This window comes from Cyanistes caeruleus, chromosome 16 (genome assembly GCF_971803275.1).
Source record: "Cyanistes caeruleus chromosome 16, bCyaCae1.hap1.1, whole genome shotgun sequence".
Lineage (NCBI taxonomy): Eukaryota > Metazoa > Chordata > Aves > Passeriformes > Paridae > Cyanistes > Cyanistes caeruleus.
Genome location: NC_141716.1, coordinates 1388758 through 1412064, shown reverse-complemented (window position 1 = coordinate 1412064; position 23307 = coordinate 1388758). Strand labels below are relative to the sequence as shown.

Genomic DNA, 23307 nt, shown 5'->3' with positions numbered 1-23307 from the left:
GAGCGGGGGATCAGCGGAGCGGGGGATCACAGGAGCGGGGGATCACAGGAGTGGGGATCACAGGAGCGGGGATCACAGGAGCGGGGATCACCGGAACGGGGATCACAGGAGCGGGGATCACAGGAGCAGGGATCACCATCACAGGAGCGGGGGATCACAGGAGAGGGGGATCACAGGAGCGGGGGATCAGCGGAGCGGGGATCAGCAGAGCGGGGATCAGCAGAGCGGGGATCAGCGGAGCGGGGATCACAGGAGCGGGGGATCACCGGAGCGGGGGATCAGCGGAGCGGGGGATCAGCAGAACGGGGGATCAGCGGAGCGGGGGATCAGCGGAGCGGGGATCAGCGGAGCGGGGATCACCATCACAGGAGCGGGGATCACAGGAGCGGGGATCAGCGGAGCGGGGGATCAGCGGAGCGGGGGGTGGCCGGTGCTGCGGGGAGCGGCCGGAGGAGGAGCCGGAGCCGGCACCTGCGTGCTGGGAGCCCGCGGCTCCGGGCCGGCCCCTCGGCGGAGCCGCCAGACGGGCTGGGCACCGCCGGCAGCGCATCCCCCGCTCCGCCCCGAGCCGCGGCCATGACCGACAACATCCCGCTGCAGCCCGTCCGGCAGAAGAAGCGCATGGACAGCAAGCACCGCGGAGGGTGAGGGGCTCGGCAGGAGCGGAGCGGGGCGGGGGCGGCGGCCCGAGCCCGGCAGGAGGAGGAGGATGGGGAGGGGGAGGATGAGGAGGGGGAGGCAGGCGGGCGCTGACAGGTTGCTCCTGACGCCATTGCCGTGGCACGCCCGGAGCGGGGCAGGATCCAGGCGGGGAACGGGAGCGGGGACAGCCCCGGCCGGGAGCGGCTCGGCCCGGCCGCCCTTCAGCGCCGGGGCCGCGGGCACAGCGGGGCAGCAGCGGCCGGAGGGGCCGGGCCGGGCCCGGGGCTCCTGCCTGTCATCATCTGTCCCCGCTGTGCCGCACGCCGGGCTGCGGGATCGCTGGGCAGGCGCGCAGGACCGTGGATGCTGCGGGTAACAAAGGCCCCGGCTCCATTAATGTATCCGCGCAGCAATACAGTATCCTTGTGCGCCCGCTGCCACAGCCCGAGAGCGCGACGAGTCCCTCAGAGAGACGCATGGATATGTTTATATCCATGTCTATATCCATGTTTATATCCATGTCTATATCCATGTCTATATCCATGTTTATATCCATGTCTATATCCATGTTTATATCCATGTCTATATCCATGTCTATATCCATGCTTATATCCATGCTTATATCCATGCTTATATCCATGTCTATATCCATGTCTATATCCATGTTTATATCCTTGTTTATATCCATGTCTATATCCATGTCTATATGCATGTCTATATCCATGTCTATATCCATGTCTATATCCATGTCTATATGCATGTCTATATCCATGTCTATATCCATGTCTATATCCATGTCTATATCCATGTCTATATGCATGTCTATATCCATGTCTATATCCAGGTCTATATCCATGTCTATATCCATGTCTATATCCATGTCTATATCCATGTTTATACCGGTGTTCCCATGCAGGAAGTTAAATAAGGGAAATGGTTTTCCAGCACTCTTCCATGATGAAATCGCAGCACTGTGCAGACAGGTTGGTTTGCAGGCAGCAGGGTGTACGTGGTATCCAAGTCACCTGGCTGTCAATTATCTTAATTATCACAGCATTTCATCCGTCCCTGGAGAATTTGTTGTTTTTTTTTTTTTTTAAATGTGGCGATTGATGTTAGCAAAATAAACCAAAATATTGAAGGAAATCTTCACTGTTAGAACAAGGGAAATATACACGTTTGCCTTGTTTATGTTTTTGGTCGGTAGTTTGGGTTCAGGTTCCTGTAAGTGACGTTGTTGTACACAGTTTATTCAGCATTAGATTTATTCCTTGTTGTCAGCACTGTGGCAGCAGCAGGGCAGGGAGGTGTGAGTGGTGCAGCTGCAATCCTGTGTCACACACAGCGCTGAGCCGGTGCCACAAGGTGCAGCCACCATGGCCTTGCATTTGGTGACGTGATTGAAGGGAGCAGGGAGAGGTGAAGGCCTGGGAGATTTCTCCAAGCTGCTGGAATGGTTTCTTTTCCTGGAGTTCTCTGATCTGCAGCAGGAGCCTCTTGGGTGTTCTGATGTTAGTGCTGCCTAGCAGAACCTGCCCTCAGCTAACCCAAGCTATGGTTCATTGCCTGTGGATCCTGCCTGATTAGCAGCCACAGAGAGGCTTTCCAGTGCTAGCAAAAACCTCCAGCAGCGTGGAAGGAAGCTTGCCTAGGGTTTTTACTCAATAGCAGTTGAAATAAATTGGATTTGGGGTTTCTGCTTGGTGCAGTAGTTGTTTGGGAGTGGGATTTGTCATAAATGAGGAGCCCTTGTTTTAGAGATGTGATCTCTGGGTATTTGATCAAGTGATGGATAGCAAAGCATTGAAGTCAAGCCAGTCCAAACCAGTGTTAGAAACCATGGAAGAAATCATCCAGCAAGTGGAGGGGTCCCTGGTGTCCCAGCCACAATAGAGTCCTGGGAACCCTAAGCCATGATCAAGGCCTCCTTTCTTCTGTTCCCTCTGAGGAAAAACCCAAACAAAAGCCATCCAATTTATGTTCCTTGATGCATATGGAAACCCAGGACAAGCAGGTGTTGATGGGCTTCTCTTTACCATTGCCCCAGCTGGTTTCTACTGGGGGGTTCCCCCACCAGTGGGGTTGAGTTTTCAGACAGATTTTTGTGGGTGTGGTCTCCTGGAATTGGGAGCGGATTTCTGGTCATGAATGACTCTATAGAAATCTTTGTTAACTCAAAAGTGAGAAATGTCTAATTCACCTATAGGGCAGGTGCCATCTGGCAAGGCTTCCATTACCCCCAGCCTGTGGCATGCTCTGAAAGGAAGGCAGGGAGGAACTGGCTCAGGAGCCTTGCAGGGATGAGTGATGGCTCAGACAGCTCTGGTCTGTGTCACAGAGCAGCCACGTGTTTGGTGAACCGAGAGGGAGAAGTGGGGATCTGCTCCTGAGCACAGCTGCAGTGTGGCTCTTCTCGCTCCCATCAAAGGCTGAGCTCTGAACTCCCGAGCTGTGTGCCTTGAATTCAGCCGTGTTCTCACCAAGGCTGGGCTGCAGCGCTCTGGAGAGCCCTGGGAGCAGGGAAGCCTGGCATCACCTCCATCCTCTGCTGGGATGGGAGTGAGCCCCAGCTCGCTCCCCGGGGCCCAGCGCTGCCGGGGAGGGAGCGGCGAGCTCTGGAGCTCAGCACATCACACAGGCTTTCCCCTAAATAGCTCCTGGTGTCAGTCCTCAATCCTGCAAGGCTGCTTTTCAGGCAGCACACTGCTGTGCTGATGGAAAGGCCTGTGTGCTGCAGGGGAAGGAGGCGAGGAGGAGCTCTGCAGAGGGAGCGCTTGGCGAGGCCATGGCAAATCCCATCTCCAGTCACCACAGGCAGCTCCTGCCCTCAGCGTGCCCGTGTGGGTGTGCCTTGGCACGGGCTGCCATGCATTCCCACTGCCAGGAACTGCAGCTCTGCCCCTTCCAGAGCCGCGCCAGCTGCACGGCCTGCAGCGGAACGTTCCGGAACGCTGCACGTGCCGTGTCTCATGGGCAGGTGCATAAAGGGGTGAGGTGCTCTGATTTCCTGGTGTTCTTTAGCTGTGGAAAATCCGTCCCCTGCTTTTGGAATAATGTCACGTGGGGGTGTTGGTTTGTGTATTAAAGGTGCAGGCACAGCCCATGAGGGTCACAGAAACAGAATCTGAGAAATGGGCTTGGTTTAGAAGTGACTAAATACATCAATGAGCTTAAGCACTAATTTGACAAATGCTACCTCAACGTTGCACAAACGTGGCACTTTTTTCCCAGTGGGTGTGTTTTACGTGGAAGCATTTTTCATTTGTACTTCAAATACTTCTCCATCAAGCACGCTGCATTTATAAATGAAACCTGCTTCTTGCTAGTGGCTGTTCACCTGGCAGGTGCCAGTGAGTCTGCTGGTACTGCCTCTTACATCATCGCTGGGAAAGAGTTTTGCAAGCAAATACAATCCCAGGTGGAGTGCAGAGCAGACCTGTTCTTCAGTTCCTGCTGCTCCTTTGGATCCCCCTGCAGATGAAGGGCAGCATCACTCGCAGGGCTGAGTTGCAGGTACACGCGGGGTACCGCTGTTCAGGTACAGTTTGCATCCAGAGAGGTTCTTTGCAGTGGTTGTGACCCTGCTTGAGGATTTGTGAGTTTGTTTCCTGTTGCTATTTTTGCCAAGTTCTGATTTAAAATGTGAATTGCTTATACAGTGCTGTATAAGCTGTCCTTGTGTATTTTTCATGTTTTTTCTGTAAGATGATAATTTTTAAAGCCCGTTATTTACCCTTACTTGTTATTTTTCTGTACCTCAGGGGTAATTAAAGGATTGTTCTTCAGTCCTTCAGCTGCAAAATGGAGAAATGTTTGGGAACATGTTCCTAAACTTTTATAGAAAACTGTTTACATTTCTGTAACTTTGTGATTCCAGTTCTTGGAAAGTGCACATTAATTTTATCAGTGTTTCTCAGCAGCGATGTAAACTCTCAGCAGTTTTCCTAGACAGTCTTTCCCTTCCCAGGATGTATTCTTTAGATTTAATAATGGAAAACACGTTGTTATTCCTAATAATGCAAATAATTCTCTGCCAGAAACTTCCTCCTGTGCCATGGCCTTTGCTGTGAGCAGAGAATTTTATAGTGATGGAGCAGCCCCTTCCCTCACTGCATCTCCAAGTTTGTGACTTAAAAACAGGAGTGGTAGCCAGAGAAACAGCAGAACACAGAACTACACAATGCCTGCAAAATTCTTGCAGGGAGGAGCAAATAAAGTAACTGGGAAAAGCTGACAGCTCCAGTCAAAAGGACTTTTTATTTAATGAGCACCAAAGTTAATCTGAAAACACACTGGTATGTGCTCAGAGTACTTTGTTTCTGGTACCCATATGAATAATTTCTCTTTTTTACATTAAGACTATTCAGTTTCCAGAGGAGAAAGGGAAAAGGAGAATTAATGATCTTATTGATTCTACCCCAGTGAAGTTTAAGACATCACTGAACATTTTAGAAATAATTAAAAATTAAGGCAATTGGTTATCTTTGGCAGGAGTGGTAAACATCTGCCTGGAAGAATGAGCACATAGTTCTGTGCTTGAGAAATGACTCTGTTCTTACCAAAACTTCATTTTAAACTTATTTCAGCTATTCATGGGCTGGCACTTGAGCAATTCATGTGAGATAACTTTCCTGCTAGTGCAGGGTTTGGATTGCTGTGTGCCCACCAGCCAAGCACAGGAGGGGAAAACACAGAGCAGGTGATAAATACACAATAAAATCTGTAATTTACCAAAATAAAATAGATCATGTAATAAATAAATAAAGCACAGGGGTGGAGAAGGTGCCTTCAGACAAAAAGCTCGGAATGTTTATGGTGTAAAAGTCAGGATTTGCTGTCAGGACTTTCAGCCCTGGCACGGGAGCTCCTGGCTGAGGCTGCAGCCCTGGGCTGGGATGGAATGGGATTCCTGGGCTGGGATTCCTGAGTTCTGAGGAACCTCCCCAGCCCAAGTGTTGCAACCTGCAGCTCCCAGGGCTGGTTGTAGTATTCTGTTCACGGAGTGCTACATTTTTCTGTAAATACTTCACACACCTCGTGCCGTGAGGCTGTGCAGGAGACTCCCAGCAGAAATGCTGGATATTCTCTACTTGGCCATCGATATTTGCCTTCAAAACCTGCTAGGCAGGAAGTTTTTCTTTGGTTTGTCTAATTAGGTTTTCAGTTTGCTTTCCCTGTAATTCAGGAGGTTGCAAAAACTGACTCCAGCCAGGCAGGGATTTCACAAAGCTGTTCTTTTTACTCAGCAGATTCTCCCCTGCCCTTTCTTGCTTGCTTTTGGAGCTGCATTATTTTTAGGTTGTTTCTCAAGCCCTGTAGTAGCAGAGCATTTGGGAATCACCATTCTTACAGCAACCAGGGTGTTTGTGGTGGAAATGCTGCCAGGGGTCACCCTCTTGTCAATATTATGATATAGGTGTGGGGATATTTGGAGTACAATCCCTATAAGAGGCCCAACCTAAAAGATAAACAAAGGTAAATGGTTTCAGATGCCTGATGGCAAGGACTGACTGATTTTTCCTAACTGGAAAGCACATTGTGATGAAATAGGGTGTGTGGACACTCCCTTGGGTAAAGCTGCTTTTTGGAGCCTTTTCTCCTTTGTGAAAGAAGGAAAATCACTTTTTTCTCCTTCACTTCCTTCAGTAGTTATTTCTGTGTTAGCTGTGCATTGAGCTGAACTTTTGGGGCAGAATTCTTGAATCAAGAATGAATCTTAGTGGAAGGATGTTGTGTTAGAGCTCTGAAGCTCTTGGTGGTGGATCTGGCTGATGCTGGCTCTCCCAAAGTGAAATTCAGTAGGTCTGTTGTTAAAGGAACAAGGGGAAGAGATTGGCTTTCAGAAAGCAGCAGTGACAACAGAAAAATGCCATTTTTGGGGTCTGGGAGGTGATTTTGAACAGAGAGGCATTTTCAAGGTGCAGGAAGGATGGCTGATACATCTCAGCATCTTTCCCGAAGGACCTGACCTTGCTTTGATTCCATGCCTGGAGTAAGGGTTTGTAACGTGGGGAGGGCATTTCTTGATGAAATCTGTGTGAGCAGAGAGCTCCTGGCAGCCTCAGCACCGGGCTGAGCATCCTGGGGGGCACCTGGGGCTGCTGCAGGTGGGCAGGGGCTGTGAGCCAGAGAAGTGTGTTGGAAATGACCTGGTTAATGACCTTTGGTCCTTGTGCAGGTGCTGTGAGTGCCTGAGGTGCTGCGGGAGGAGGGAGCCGCGGCCTCGGACGGTCTGGCTCGGCCACCCGGAGAAGAGAGACCAGAGATACCCTCGCAATGTCATCAACAACCAGAAGTACAACTTCTTTACCTTTCTCCCTGGGGTGAGTGTGACTAAAGTTGCTTTTCACCATCCCACCTCCAATGCCTTCCCCATTTTTCAGTGGTTTTACAGTAGACAAGTGCAGAACCTGGAGCTGGAGAAAACGATGGGGTTGTGTTTGGTAGAGTTCATGGCAAGACTGCCTCAGGGCAGCAGCAAACCAGACACAGACCTGTCCTGAGTGTCCAGGACTGCTTCAAAACTGCCCCAGGTCAACATTTAGTCACTAGGAGACCATGCAGAAATGTTTCTTAGTTCAACGTGCATAACATCCTCCCTCCTCTTTTTTATCTGCTTTTCTTGTTTTGTTTTTTTTTTTAGGTGCTGTTTAACCAGTTCAAATACTTCTTCAACCTTTATTTCTTGCTCTTGGCCTGCTCTCAGTTCGTGGTTGAGATGAGGCTTGGTGCACTTTACACATACTGGGTTCCTCTGGTAGGTCCTTCAAGGTTTATTTATCCAAGAAAATTTTGGCACTTGACAAAATTTCTTGTGCTGCCTTTTGTGTAATTTTGCACCTTAAATCCTATTTTTAATTTGCTTCCTGAGGCCTGTGCTGTGCATGTTGTAGGGTTTGGACTTTCAGTGCAGTGAGATCCCTGGTAAAAGCCAGGAAGAAGTGAAGGGGCAGCCTTGGGACCCTGCTGTTAAAATTCTATTTGTTTTCAAGCTTGGATCTCCATGAATTCTCTCTCAAATGCTGTTATTGCATTTGCTGTGTGAATCTGCTGCTGCTTTTGTAGGATCCTGTCCTGTAAATTATATAAATTAAATATACATGACCACAGAGGATCTCTCTCTCTGCTGTACAGGCAGTTGTGACTTGTCTGTGCCAGAAAGCAGGATAAGAAAATTCTTTGTTCATTACTGCTGTTAACAGGAGTGTTGGGGCTGGAATGACACATGAGATGACACAGTCAGCTGGAACATGTGGGAATATTTTAGGGTGATTATTTGAAGGCTCTTGAAACAGCTGAAACCTAAGCTGAGAATAGTTGATGCTTATTTAGTTTTATTTTGGAAAGCAGGTAGGAATTCCTAGGTAAATGAACAACTGCATTTCATTACAATGTTAATTAATTAGATCACACATTTAGATATATGTACATCCTAGAAACCTGCAGTTTCACCTTGCTCCCTTCTTAAAGTTCCTTATTGACTGAGGTAGTCAGTACCTGGTTGCAACTTTCAGCCCCAGTTGTAAAAAGTTCATTTTCTCTGATGCATGGGGAGTGTTTTACCTGCCCAGTGAGTCTGAGCTAATAGTCTCTGGTAGAAACAGGATTTTGTGATACCAAGCCTGTAAAGAATTGGCCTGCATGAATGAATTATTTTTTATATAGTGGAGGGCATTATGATGTGGGCATTTTGTCCTGGCAAGAGGAAATGAAATGGCTGCTCACATGCACAGAAAAGTGGGACTGAAGCCTTAGTCAGGCCAACATGTAATTACACCATGAGTAGTGCACAGAAATATCCTCAGAGTGTTATTTGTGTAGGTGGAGTGTCTGTGTACATACACACGAAGGCACATGCGTTCTCTCTCTAGCTGTAGATATAAAAAGGGGTTTTTAGAGATTTCTGTATGAATTTCTATACAAAGAAACCTCCCAGGTGAGCTGTGCTGACTTCAGTGGCTCTGAGGTGGTGAGCACAGAGATTGGAGGGATCCTGCCCTACCCTGGACTTCTCAGTCTCGATTGCTCCGCTGTGAGGGGAAGGGAGATATTTACATTCTTCAGGGAAACTTCACAAAGATCTGCTTGGCTTTAAGCTTTACAAAGATGTGCTTGTGGAGAGCATCATGGTAAAACTGGAAAGGTTCTTAAGCAAGCAGTGTTATTTCAGCAGCTGCTGTGTGTTTGCTGGGGTTTGCACAGCAGCACATCTCACTGTATTCAGGAAGATCAGCTAGAATAAGGAAATGCAGATTGTTGGCGCTGGCACTGATAAATATTGCTGTTATTAGAGGCAGATGTGACTTTTTTTCCCTGACCTTTTGATCCCTGCTGTTTCCCCCCGTGCTCCTGGCAGGGGTTTGTGCTGGCTGTCACCGTGATCCGCGAGGCGGCCGAGGAGATCCGATGCTACATGCGGGACAAGGAAGTGAACTCGCAGATCTACAGCAAGCTCACAGCCAGAGGTCGGCTCCGTGGCTCCGGAATCCAGCCCTGCTGACAGCCAGAGCAGAGTTCAGGCCTGGGAGGGGGCTCTGGGCTCCCAGGCACGTGGCTTTGTGGCCACGCTGCTGCTGCTGCTGCGGAGCCCTGGGGTCCGGGTGGCTGCTCCTGGGTGGCTCTGCTGGAGGTTGGGGTTTGCTGAGGGATTCATGGAATGGTTTGGGTGGGAAGGGACCCTAAAGCTCACCCAGTGCCCCCCCAGCCTGGCAGGGACAGCTCCACTGTCCCAGGAGCTCCCAATGTCCAGCCTGGCCTTGGGCACTGCCAGGGATCCAGGGGCAGCCCCAGCTGCTCTGGGAACCCCATCCCAGCCCCTGCCCACCCTGAAGAGCCTATAAAGACGGTGAGATGTGTTCCTCAGCTGATGTAGCTCCTCAGCCTGGCAGGATCAGCTCCTGCATTTCCATCCCCTGCAGCCCTGAGGGGTTTGGAGCCCTGGTTTGAGGAGCCCAGGCTGGGGCTCAGCTCTGGCCGTTCTTTCCAGCTGTGCTGTACCAAACAAATCGAAATTCTCATCTGAGCAATCCGCTGCTGCCCCACTATGCAGTTACTCCTAATACCATGACAAAGATGGTGAGGCCAGGGTTTTGTTTTAAAGAGGGCATGAACTGAATCTGAGCAAGTTTTGGTTCTTTTCCATTTACAATTTCTTAGTTATAAAAGTTTATTCCCCTGAATTAATATGCAGCGATGGAAACTTCCTAGATGGATTTTTCTTAGGTGTAGGAAAAGTATGCTGTATTTGTAGGAATAAGGCTGCTTTTCAAATGTAATTGCTTAGGGCTGGATGTGTTTCACATGCCAGGAGTTATGAGGCACCTCCAAACTGGGGAGTTTGAGTTTCTGAATATTAAATCCCCTTTTAATAACGTGTTCTTACTACAACACTTAAAATGCTTGGCAACCAACAAAAGCCTCATCCAAGAGGGGTGTACTACATCTATTTAAAGATATAAAAGAGTTGCCTTCTGGATTCTATTCAATGATCTATAAGGGGCCTGACCTCTCCTTTAGTTCTTTTCATATTGCTATTACGTTTCCCATGAATGATTTCCCTCCCCCCAGTCCTTTAACTTTGCTGATTTTGTGAAAGAAACCAAAGAGGATTGGCAGCTGGGCACTTGCTGAAAATCTCAAGCCACTGTATTTAACATGAATTTTGTGCAGAAACAGGAGTGAGACTCTGTAGTGTGGTTTAGAGTAGAAAAAAACATAGAAAATTATTTATGATTGTCACATGGGTTGGGGAGAAAAGTAATTTTGTGTCCCTCACTGAATCTCAGTACTGAATTTTTTGGGAGAGCTCTGCATTTAAAGGAGAGGTGTTTGGATTGTTATAAAAAATAATCAAATTTCAATCCCCTATTCATAAGGCCACAAGCCTCTCTGTGTTCAGGGGTCTGTGTTCTGATCTGCTTGATGGAAAGCTCGAACTGTGCTTGCAAATTCCTGGCTTGTTTTTCTTCTGCTGCAGCCCCCCTCCCTGGGTAACACTGCATAATAGAGAGCAACTCCACAGAAAAGTGGGAAGGGACCTCCTACTGAGGGGTGCTACTTAAGATACAGATCACTGGCATTTACCAGCCATAAAAAAAACAATATTTTCCCAAACTCTGCAAGTCCTGCTCCACAGCATAAGGCTACAAAGGGCAGAAGTTTGGTGCAGCACATCAAACAAACCCACCTCCCCTTCTATTTTTTATTTTTTTAGATACCTTTAACTGGTTTTACTAAACTTCTGGTTTCGTCTTTAATTCCAAATTAAGTGTTTGGATCTGTACTTCAGTGAAGCTTTGCAGGTCTATTGTGAATTTTTGACCTAAGTGCTCACAGAGCAAAAAAGGGCATCTTTTTTGGCTAATATATTTATTACTTGAAATGATCTGAAATTGAAATGATCTGCTTTTTGGTACATCCATCATGCTGTAGATTTGGTGATAAATTCAAAGACCACAGCTTAAACTGGAGCAAACTGCATTTGATTATGTTTATTTTCTTGTCTTTAAAAAAGATAAATCAGGATAGAGCAGAGAATGAAACACATACCAGACAAATTTTAACAACAGGTTTTTTTTTTTGAATGAGAGATTAAGACTATTTCTACTTAAAATGTGATAAACACCAACTTCTATTCTGATTAACTTAAGGAAGTGCAAACTGAAAGTGATAAAAATGCTAAATAAACCTGTGTGTATTTAGAGGAAGCATTTCTAGTAGCACTATGTAACAGAGGTTTATAATTACAAAAATAGTTAAAAAGCAGAGAAGTGGAACAGTTGTGCTATGAGCTGGTTTTAAACCTACATGAGAAAACATCCAATGTTTAGGTGGCAGTTCCCCCACAGAAAGAAAAGGGAATTACAGAACTCCCAGGATCAAAATAAAACTAATTCAAGTAAGTTGCTTTATGGGAGTCCTGAGTCAAAGGAAACATCTGGTCCTGGCCCTTCTTAGCAGGACGTGTGTGCACACTGCAGAGATGTCACCCACGGGGCCAGGGAGGCTGCAAAAGCAGAATTAGCTACCTAAAAAGGGCATCTCATTTATCCAGGAGTTGTAAAAACGTGTGCTGCTCAGAAAGGTCCCCTCTTTGTTTTACCCTCAAACAGCTGAGGTTGGGAGGGTTGTGAACGAGACAAATCTGCTCCAGCTGCTTTGGGTTTTCTCATATTGGAAAAATTTTAAAGCAGATGATCCTGTTTTCAGAATAATGATCCCAAAAGCCTTTTATGTGCGTAATGATAGGAAATGGTCACGTTACAGCTTTGTCCAGGCATTAATTTTTCTTTTGCTGAATGATTTTTTACCTCATTAAGGCAAAGCTTACAAAAGTTTGCCTGAACCCTGCAGGTAACGCTGCTTCTACTGACCGTCCCCAGATAAATCCTTGTGATCTTTAAGGAATACAGAAAATATGGTTAAACAAATCCCCAGCTTTTCTGCACTTTGGGAATGGCTGTGCCTGTGTGGGGAGAGCACACGGGCTTTTTCTGCCCCCCTTCCTTTGCACGGGAGAATATTCAAAAGCACTTTTTGTTGTTTTGTGAATAACCGTATTAAAAGGGGAGGAAGAGATGTTATCTGTCAGACCCTTTTAGTGTCATAGTACCTAACTTTGTATAGCCCATACAGAAGACTGCCAGGGATGCTTTTTTTGATCCTCTTGGAGTGCAGCTTTTCTTTTCAAGCCCCAGCGTAATGGACTCTTAATCCCCGGTTTGCTTCCTGCCCCGGCAGAGATGTCTTTAGCCCAGCATTCGTTTTGTTTACCTTTTTTTTTATTTAACAAAAAAAAACCCAAAAAAAACCCCTAAAAAGAAACCTCACAAGGCAAACTCCAGAATCCATGCAAGACCTATGAGATATTTGTGAAATGGGCCATGACTGCTTATAATTTGTAGGAATAATTACAGCATGCGAGGAAGTCTGCATTTATTAGCAGCAGTGATGAAGCATGTTGTTAAGCACACAGTGTGTCACCAAAGCAGCAGGCTGCCCCCAGCCCAGAATGGCTTTCATTGTTAATTTGGAGCAGAAACACTGAAGCATATCCTGAGAAGGATGCTAATGAAGGGACTGCCAGTAGTAAAATCCCAGTGACCTTTGTGCTTTGTGCTAATTTCTATTCCCCCTCCCTTCCCCCTCCTGATTCCCCCCTGAGCTGCTATCTGGCCAGTTAGCCCGTGAATTTTGAGGTACAGTAGGAGTGTTGTCCGTGCCAGGGTGAGCTCCACGTGCCTCCCCCACTTCCACTCAAACCACAGCAGATTAAAGAGGCTTTTGTTGAAATATAACAGACACATAGAGGCAGGGTTCAAATTAACTGATTATAAATCACTAGTTAGTCTGAGAAGGCAAATCTAGAGCTGGCTAATGATTTGGAATTGCTAGCCAATTGTTAAATTAATCCCCTGTTTTAAAGCAACTGGGAAATGTTTGACAGCTGCAGAGGAATAAATATTTACATGATTTCTGTAGGACCTGTTCTCTGCTTGCTTGGTCGGTCCTGCAAGAGGCAGAGGAGGGGTGGCAGAGCTGAGCCAGAGTCTGGAGCTGCAGCAGGGGAGGAAATGAGCCTGGATTTTGGATGGACCCACTGGACCTTCAGCTTCAGGCCTTGGCTTGAGACTCGAGCTTTACATTTCCAGGCACCTGAGGAAAAGGAGCTGGATTTGATGGTTCCCTGCTGGAGCTTTGTGTTCTTGCTCTGTCATCTGCCTGACACTGAAAGTGTTTTTGAGTTCATGAGTTAAGCAGTGCAGAAAGGAGTTTTAGGAGTTGTTTCAGAGCCATGGCGAGGGAGTGGCTGGGGCTCTCTGCACTCAGGGCTGAGGTCTGGAGCTGAGGAGCGTGAGCATGAGGAGCTTTCAGCCCTTTTTGGGAGACCCACCCAAAGGGCTCAGGAGGTCTCCACAGGGCAGCACTGCCTGGTTCCTGTGGTGGGAACATTTCCCATTTTCTCCCCTGTAGTGCAGTGCGAGGAGGGGATGGGAGGAGCAGCACACAGCACCCCAAACCTGTCCTGCTCTGCTCTAACACCAACACCTTGCCTTTGCAGGGACTGTCAAGGTGAAGAGCTCAAACATCCAAGTGGGTGACCTCATCATTGTGGAAAAGGTTTGTCTTTATATTCATCTTTCCTCTGTGAAGTACTTTTTTTCTTTTTTTTTTCCACAACCATAGAAAATGAGATCTTTTGAATTCCTCCTTACTTTACAATAGGCTTAGAATATCAGGTGTTGAACACAAGTTAAAATATTTAATCACTTTACAGGGTTCCTTCACCTCACCAATAACATCATTATCTTTACAAATGAGGGCAAATCTGTAGGCATGCACTTATAACTTCATTTTTTTACTTATACTATAGCAAAAGTTTCCCTGTCCTTTCTGCGAGTGTTGGACAGGTTAAACACCTGGAACAAACGCAGCACCCAGCTGTTTCTTTGGGTATAAGCCCTGCAGTTCTGGGAGACTCAGTGATCCATTAGGTACTGGTGTATACTGGTATATTTCCCCCTTTATACAACTTTTAATGTGGTTTTCTTAATCCACTGATTTTATGTTTTTCCTACCCACTGCCTGCAAGCAGCTGAGACCTCTAAAACCATTAGTGTGAAAATAGTGCAAAAAGAGAAACTTGGGAGCTGCAGATTCCAGATACAACCTTTCTGCTAATGTGGGACTCCTTGAAAGGAAACCAGCACTAGTTTAAGATTTCTTCATACTTCTAGAATTACTCTCCAGCCCTTTTGTAAACCTAACCCTTGAGTCTGGTCAGTGGGAGCTGGCACCAGTTATTATCCTGCGCTTGGAATTCTGCAGGGAAGCGGGTTGAGGATTGAAAGCAAACTGAAGCCCAAGCTGCAGCTGACAAAGGAATCCTCTTTGTGCCTCTGCTGCTGTGGGGAAGGCGCTGCACACGCGTGCAGGGCTGGCTGCACAATAATGGCCTTTCTTCTCCTCCCAGAACCAGAGGGTCCCTGCTGACATGATCTTCCTGAGGACGTCGGAGAAGAATGGTAAACATCTGGAACCAATTGTCAAAATAGCCATTAACCTTTCACTGGTTGTTTGGAGAAAATTATCTTTTGGAAATGGGAAAGAAATAGATAATAGTAAAATTTTAGAGAGAGAGGGAGCTCAAGTGGCTTTATGGACCACCAGTTCTCAGGATGTTATACTCTAGTTTTGTTTGCTAATCAAAGAATGTAGGGGTTGAGTCCGGGGTAAATGAATCTGGTTGCATTTTAGATATATTTACTTACTGTTCAGGCTTGTTTTGTTAAGTGTGGGATAAGGAAATGTTTGATCTGAAGGATTAGAAAACAGATTAATGGGAACATTTCAAGTGTGTATAAAGTACAGCACAGGGAGCTCTGGCCTAGTGGAAGGAAAGGAATGTGATGCAGGAACGTCATCCTTCCATTATCAACCAATGTAAATCAGACGCTGTTTCCAGAGAGGGGGATATGAATATCCTAGGGGGAAGCCATGCCATGAGTTACCTGCAGATGTGCCTAGGACAGAGGAGGAAGGGTCCCTGACTGCTGCTGCCATCCCCAGGCTCCTGCTTCCTCCGCACGGACCAGCTGGACGGGGAGACGGACTGGAAGCTGCGGCTGCCCGTCACCTGCACCCAGCGCCTGCCCACGGCCTCTGTAAGCTCCTGCTGCACAGTCTCTGCTTGGGAGCTGTGGACATGCTTCACCTGAGCATGTGTGGCTGCTGCAGTCCTGCTTTTTCAGGCTGTGGTTTCTTCTCTGGGGCACAGACACCTGATAAGTACCAGGAGTGTCTGGGGTGTCACCCCAGGTGTGTTCCCTGTGGGACTCTTGGGCTGCAGTAGGTATGGAGACAAGTCAGTTCCAAGTCATGCTGAGGAGCTCCTGGTGGAGCATTCTGGTAAGGCTTTTGTAGATCATCAAGCTGTGGCTGACTGATGGATGTGTGTGTTTGATAGGACCTGCTGCAAATCCGCTCCTACGTCTACGCAGAAGAGCCCAACATTGACATCCACAACTTCGTGGGGACCTTCACCAGGGTGAGTCTGCAGGCACAGGCTTGAAATCAACCAGGGATCCACCAGGGTTTATGAAAATCCTCCATCCTGTCAGAAATTCCCCTGCCAACTCGCTCATCATCCCTCTCCAAACACCTCTGTGGGACTCTTCCCATCCTCTGCACTTTTGCATTACTGACAAGTAATTATTTTTCACTTTTTCCCATTGTAGGAGGACAGTGACCCTCCAGTAAATGAAAGTTTAAGCATAGAAAACACCCTGTGGGCCAGCACAGTGATTGCATCAGGTAAGGTGGAGAGCCATGGAAAATTGTTTTTAAGGGAATATGTTAACAATTTTTAAAGGTATTTCTGTGATGGAATAATAATTCTGTCAGTTGGAGAAATTAGCAGTTGGAATGAGGTTTCCCCCTTGTCCTAACACCTCTGGGGAGCTGAGCTGACATCTAATTGCCTCTTGGACATTCTGAGATGAGAAAGAAGTGGAGTGGCCTTTGGGGCCCTTCTTTAGCATCTAGGACCAGAATAGCACTTAATTGCTCTGCACATTGACATCCTAATCTGTAACAGAAATGGTGTCAAATGGATTTGGGGAACAGAAGCTGAGATGAAAGATTTCCAGGTAAGTGCTTCCATTGAGTTTATCCTATATACTCTCAAAAAAGGGGAAAAAATCAAGTCTTTGACAGATTTTGACCCATATATACAATAAACTCCCGAGGCCTGAGATTAATCAATGCCCACTTGTCAAAGTAAAAGCCTTTTCCTCTCCTGCCCAGTGTGTTTGCAGAGTTTGCTGGGCAGTAGCTGGAGGAGAGTGGTATTCTGGAGTCCAGTTCTGGAATTAAACTTGTCAAATGGAAAGACTTGACAGTGCATTTGCAAATAAAGTTTCAAAGGGTTTATGTGATTGAGTCTGTTTGAAAAGGCCATGAACCAACTGGAAACACTCCTCTTTTACAGAGCAGTGTGTCCTCAAGCTTTGTCTAGTCCTGCCAGGTGCTTCCTCTCATTTTGACTGACTTATCAATACAATACATAATTTTGTTTCTCCTGTGGTAATAAGAACTAGCATGTTGTAGGTTATTTCTGTTAGGAGAAAAGGTGGATATTCATTTTCCTCCGCTGTGAGTGGAAGCTGTGGGGTTGTGGTGCCATCTCACTGGGGCAGCCCCTGTAGGATGAAGCAGAGCAATGTGTCTTTCTCCATCTGCTGCAGGAGGGCTGGCTCTGACTCTGCCTGTTTGCAGTGGATTTGGAGTAGCTGTGCCATCTGCTGATCTGAATTGTGATGATCTTACCACCTGCCATCTGGCTCCTGGGATTTGTTGTTGTTTTTGGGGGTGGTTTTTTTCTTAAAGGAATGTTTCTCAGCATATTTTTAGAAACCACCTCTCTTGAATCAGCCTTTTTTAAAAATAAGTCACTTGCAGCTTGTTAAAACTTTGATCCTCAGTGAGAGCAGGGGAACAGTGGAGTGTAAAGCAGCAATAGGCAGCAGTGCTGATTTGAGAGTTGGTTCTCTCCATTTTTACAGACTCCTAACACTGGGCAATAGCAGCTTTGAAACTGCTGATGGTAGATAGATTTTTCTTTGTGGCTCCTAAGAGAAAACCCCTATAAACCCTGTAATTTATGGTGCTAAACTGAATTACGTTTCTGCAAGGAGAAAATTGAGAACTTGGTTGCTCTCAGCTCTTTAGCAACAGTGGGACAGAGCATTCAAATTCACTGATGGGCTCCCAGCAGCTCCATCTGTTACAGGAAGGTAGGAGTTGGTGTGATTCACTTTGTGGTAGGAGCAGTATCTAGATAAACACTGAAAGTAAATTGTAGACTTTAAAATAAGGTAATTCTGTCTTTGAGCTCTGGAATTCATTGGATTTGCTCAGATTGTATCAGCTTTTACCAATAAATAACCACAGCCCAGAGCTGGTTTAATTTTGACACACAGGGAAGGTCTGGTGGAAGGCAGCACCAACGTGGGATTCCAAGTGGTGGGAGGAAAGCCAAGAAATCCTCCATCCTTACCAACTTTTATTTGTGGTGTGGAGAGACAAGTGGAGCAAAAGGGGCTCAGGGAAAGTAGAGCCCAGCTGGCTGCTCTTCCCATGAGCTGATGGAGTCTGTGGTGCTGCATCACCTCCAACCTGGGAGGATGTTTCCTGTTCCAGTCTGTGTTTTCATTGGTGTTGTGTTGCAGTTACCAGCTTTTTGAATTTCTGGTTTCTTCTGAAATTAGCCTGCTGAAAATCCTTTCCAGCTGAGAAGTGTTTTTATAGAGGGAACCTTTGTGTGTGCAGGTACTGTGGTGGGAGTTGTCCTCTACACGGGCAGGGAGCTGCGCAGTGTGATGAATACCTCCAACCCAAGAAGTAAGGTATGCTGAAGAAACAGGTTTATAATAAATAACAAGGGTCAGAAACTGATCATTTTTAAAAAGAAGGTGCTTCCAAATACTCTATGTACACACTGTAAGGACAACCTCATAGAAATAATTCATATTTCCAGACTGTGATCTAAGATAGTTACCATAACAGAACCTGTTTCTCCTGACTTTTTTTTCATCCTGTTTTACTTGTGTCTTCTCACTTTTTTTAAGACTGTCAAAACCATGGTTTTATATGTTTATAATGAGACAGTCTCAATTAGAATAGAAAAGCTTCTTCTGCTGCATTCTTCCACTGTAGCAAAGCTGAGACAGTGCAGCGATGTTTGCACAGCCTGCAGCTTTGGCAGCTGAGTCCTCTCACACCTCTGCATCCTCTGCTTGGCTTCCAAGGGATGGAAATCTCATTTAATAAGCTGGCAAGGGTACTGATTATAAATTCAAATCTGTTTGTAGTGACTAGTGGGGAATGGCTCATTGGATGGAATGGCAGTTCACTCCTTTGTGAATATTGCACCGAGCTGATGTCCTCATCTGTGTGCCTGAAATCTCCCCTTGCTGCTGTTCTAGATTGGCCTCTTCGACCTGGAGGTGAACTGTCTCACCAAGATCCTGTTTGGGGCTCTGGTGGTGGTGTCCCTGGTCATGGTGGCCCTGCAGCACTTTGCAGGCCGTTGGTACCTGCAGATCATCAGGTTCCTGCTGCTGTTCTCCAACATCATTCCCATCAGGTAAGGGACAGCTGTCAGTGCTTGCCAGCAGAACTCTGCCTGCTCGGGGTTCCTCCTTGCTTCCAGCTCGGGCAGACTGAGCTCTGCTGCTCCTCCTTTCACACCTAAGCAAGGCCAGAAGTAGAAATGAAGTTACTGTTCAAACATCAGAATTCCTTTGTTGTTTCTGCTGAATTTGTTCGACTTACTAACCCATCCACTGGCTCAGGCTGTGGATTAGGCATTTAAATTCCCTTCTGCCAGTGTTTGGACTACCTGGTTACTGTGATGAGAACAGAGCAAAAAATGGAAAAGGAGGGTGTTTCATAGATATGTAGGGGAATTCATTTAGAGGGCGATGAAACTTTAATATTAAATTGTACTATATTAGTCAGTAGATGAGGAACTTACTTTGCATGCAGGACTGGGATTCATTTCAGTTCCATTTTTAATCTGCTCTCTGGTATCCATCACTGTCTTTACTCTGTGTCCATCTTCCCCTCAAATCATGGTATCTGCTCTTGCCATTGTAATTTTATCATCTGTCTTTGGACCACAGTGTAATTACATTTGCTACCAGAGCACTGACTTTGGATAAACTTCTCCTGAAACTCCCCTTTGGCACCTCATACTCACTGTGGAACTTGTCCTTTCATTGCACCGTGGCAATTCACAAGGATTTTTTCCAAGGTTTACCTGGTGATACCTTTTCTTTTTCTTTTTCCTGCTGTGCAGTTTACGTGTGAATCTGGACATGGGGAAGATCGTGTACAGCTGGGTGATCCGCAGAGATTCCAAAATCCCTGGCACTGTGGTTCGGTCCAGCACTATCCCTGAGCAGCTGGGGAGGATTTCCTACTTGCTCACAGACAAAACAGGTATTGCTGCAGAAAATACAGCTTTGAGTCGTGTTAGGCCGTTTGGATTTTGTTGTGGTTTTGGCCAGGAAAAGAGGATAATGTGAGATTTCTTTGGACTGAAGGAAATAATTTCTAGTCCATTCAATTTCCTGACAATTTTACAATATGATTTAATCAGGTTTTGAAAATTCTGCTTTTTGTTTTGTTCTGAATGTGCTCTAGGTAAGGTGGGACAGGAATATTACACCACTTAAAGCACACTATAAAAACAAAAGCTGAGGGCAAAACCAAAATTAAAATCAACTTTTTAGAGCTAGTTTTCAAGGCCAGGTTAAGATAACTTTCATAGCAGGCAGAAGCTGTCTGCTGCTGCCCTTACACTTCTGAAGCTGAGCTTGAATTGGGGGACTGAACTGTAATGAAAGGCTCAGTCTGACATAAAATCCTGGCCCCACTGAAGTAGTTTCCAGTTCCTTTTTGGTTCCAGTGGGACCAGAACTGTGCTTGCAGCTCCTGCTGGCATTGACTGTGGGGTGAATCTCACTCTTACACACCCGCTCTCCCCAGGAGCAGGAGCCCTCGGGTTTAGTAATGTTGGGGTTTTTGGCAGCCTGGATGTGCTGGGGTGAGCAGCTCAGTTGGTGTGCTGAGGTGTGCTGGGGAATGGGGTGGTGTTCCCCTCCATGGTGCTGCTTTTCCCAGGGACTCTCACCCAGAATGAGATGGTTTTCAAGAGGCTCCACCTGGGAACGGTGGCCTATGGCCTGGACTCCATGGACGAGGTGCAGAGCCACATATTCAGCATTTACACACAGGTACAATTCACTGTCTTCCCTCACTCCCTGCTCCCAAAAGCCTCCCACATCACTGGGCTGATGGGGGATTCATGTGGGGTCTGCTCATGAGCTGCTTTTGGGAAAGTGTGAAGGTCACTGGATGCTTAATGCATCAATAATGTCGTGATTGCCTGTTTTGTTCTGTGGGTTGCTCACATCACATGCAAGTGTAAGTGTGTGCCCATGTCTGAGTCCAAATTCACTTTTATTTCAATATCCAGCAGCCTCTTCTCTTTCTCCTTCCTAGCATTTGGTTCTTCTCTTGGTGTTGAGACCCTTAAATGACATAACTGTATTTAAAAAAGAACAAACAACAAAAAAAACCCCAAATCACAAACCCCCAGACTTCAGCTTTATTTGCCTCCATTTTATACCAAATCTCTAGAGAAAACTTGACTACTGGTTAATTATTTGCCAAAGTGTCCAGTGTTTGTCAGGAGCATTTGGGTGACTGACCAGTCCAGTGTGAGAGCAGTGACTGAGTGCACTCCAGCTGAGGGATTGCTGTTGGATTTTGGCAGCAGTGCTGATGAGCAGCGATACTAAATTTGAAGATCTTATGGATCCTAATCTCTAGTGTGGAAAATAACGTGTGGAATTAGCCTGGTAATGGATATGTCTCATAAAACTTTGATAATTACCAAGTGAGATTCCTTATAATGAGAAGCATTTGCTGGCAATGATTCATTTTGAACTGTAGTTCTTATTCTTTGCTCTTATTTTTACCATGTTGTGGCCCTTTGACCTGGAAGTGAAACTTTTGTCCTCTTGACACTAAAGGTTAACAGAGCAGGAAACTGGATCACTGTGTGTCCCTTCTCCAACTGGGATAATTTAGTAATTGTGCAATTATCTGAAGACTCCCATTCTGATACTAAAAATAGTAATAAGAAATAAATGAATGTAATTAAGATTTTCTAGCTCCATACAAGTCATCTGTTTTGTGTTTTCAGCAATTATATTCTCTTGCATACGAAACGCGAGTGACTCTAAATTTCCCAAACCGCTGTTTGTGGAGTAAAACAGCGTTTGCTCTGAGTTTATTGAGGTGGGGGTGTCACCTCACCTCAATAAAAGAAAAAGGGGCTTTTTCTTGGTGTGCTGTCCCAACACATGAATGTTTTTGGGGCAGAGCTGCCCTGGGGTGGCCTGGTTGGAGGCGCGGGAGGGGTGCCCGGTTCCGGGGGACGCGCGCGGTCAGTACAAACTCAAAGTTGGTTTATTCCCCTCGCTGAGAGCTCGTTTGTCTTGTCCCGTGTCCCCCCAGCAGCCCCAGGAGCCCCCGGCCGTGAAGGGGCTGTCTCTGGCCACCAAGGTGCGGCGCACCATGAGCAGCCGCGTGCACGAGGCCGTCAAGGCCATCGCGCTGTGCCACAACGTCACCCCCGTCTACGAGTCCAACGGCGTCACCGACCAGGCCGAGGCCGAGCGCCACTACGAGGACTCCTGCCGGGTGTACCAGGCCTCCAGCCCCGACGAGGTCAGTCTGGGGGCTGCCAGGTCACCCGGGTGACCTTGCTGGCTGCCCAAAAACCCCGCGGCTGCGTGGGGGAAGTGCTGTGGTTTATCGAAGGGGATAATATTTTAATGTGTTTATTGCTCTGGTAAGCTGTTGATAGACTGTAAGTGCCCTGTCAGCTGCTCTGCCTCTCTGCCTGGAGCTCCACACTGCTGTCTGGCTGTTCTGTCAGCCTCTGCATCACGGAATTTTGCCCCCATTTCTTCGCCTTTTGTCTGGGGTGTATTTTTCATTTCAACGCCGTGGATCCCTTTGACCACGTTTGGTAAATTATGAGCAACCTTATCTTGTCTGGGGGAGGACAGCTTGTGGAGGAGGTTGGGATGCTCCCACAGCTCGGCTCTGCGAGGTGTGTGACGTTCCAGACCAGGTGGGAGGCTGTAAATCCCTGTCACCGTGGCACACCCCACGTGCAGGTGGGCAGAGCCAGTGGCCAGGTTAATTCTGGGGAGGGAGTGAAGTGCACAGGTTGGTTTGAGAGCAGAGCTGGGCCCTGCCAGTTCTCTGTGTGACCAGGGCTGTGCAGGTGGCACAGTGGGGACAAGCTTTAGAGCTCTCCAGAGACTCACTGGAGACTTCTACTGAGCATTTGGGAGATCAGGCTCAATACAGAACTTAAAGTGCTGTTTGCCACCCCATGCAAAATTTGGGAAAGGTAATTGTGGTGTTGTTTCCTTCTGTGAGGAAGACAGGAGGAATAAAATGTGGTTTCATGTATTGCTTACGCTTCTTGGATGCTTGTTTCTTGTGTTACTTTTGTTGCACCTGAAGTTTGAGACTTCCCCTGAGAACCCCAGTGACAGTGTGATCTGTCAGTGTGATTTGTGAGATCGAATCAGCCTTTTGACTGCTTTCAGAGGGTTCTTCCAGGATTGCCTCAAACAAAACCAGCTTTGCCTGATAATGACCTTCCCACCTTTGCCATCAGAAGAGAAGCTGGCTTGCCTCATTGTCAGAGAACTGCTTTGCATGGAATTAAATGCCCTCGTTGGAGCCCAGCCGAGTGAGGCTTTTGGGGCTGTTGTGCCACTGGAAGACTGGCACAGAGCTGCTCTGCACATTTACATACATTCAGAATATTCCCTACACTGTTTTCCCCCCAAAGCAGGCAATTCATTCGTTTCAGATATATTTCTACATATCCATTTTGCTCTGTGTGGTGTCCAGAGCTGCATTTCTGCTGTGCCCCCTGCATGGCTGTGGCTGCAGCAAAGTGCCAGCAGCACCTCGTCCCTGGGCAGGCTGTGCTGGGTGTCCTGTCCCAGGCTTTGCCTCCCTGCTCTCCCCTGCAGAAAGCGACTCCCTTTGCACTGAAATGAGTTCTGA

General features: G+C 46.9%; 1 protein-coding gene across 7 annotated transcripts in view; it reads left to right on the top strand.

Moving 5' to 3' along the window:
* The first annotated feature begins 474 nt into the window (after positions 1-474).
* Positions 475-23307, top strand: part of ATP9A (ATPase phospholipid transporting 9A) — a 46988-nt gene continuing 24155 nt past the window's right edge. For 3 of the 7 annotated variants that reach the window (XM_086853616.1, XM_086853615.1, XM_086853614.1), the window contains exons 1-14: positions 475-644; positions 6821-6965; positions 7286-7399; positions 8999-9107; positions 13703-13761; positions 14615-14666; positions 15211-15305; positions 15608-15688; positions 15879-15954; positions 17971-18047; positions 18627-18787; positions 19502-19644; positions 20329-20441; positions 21730-21942. In XM_086853616.1, coding sequence (XP_086709742.1) covers positions 577-644; positions 6821-6965; positions 7286-7399; positions 8999-9107; positions 13703-13761; positions 14615-14666; positions 15211-15305; positions 15608-15688; positions 15879-15954; positions 17971-18047; positions 18627-18787; positions 19502-19644; positions 20329-20441; positions 21730-21942 — 1506 coding nt within the window. In that variant the 5' untranslated portion in view covers positions 475-576. The remainder of the gene's footprint in view (positions 645-6820; positions 6966-7285; positions 7400-8998; positions 9108-13702; positions 13762-14614; positions 14667-15210; positions 15306-15607; positions 15689-15878; positions 15955-17970; positions 18048-18626; positions 18788-19501; positions 19645-20328; positions 20442-21729; positions 21943-23307) is intronic. The other 4 variants (XM_086853619.1, XM_086853617.1, XM_086853618.1 and 1 more) reach the window with 2 other exon arrangements.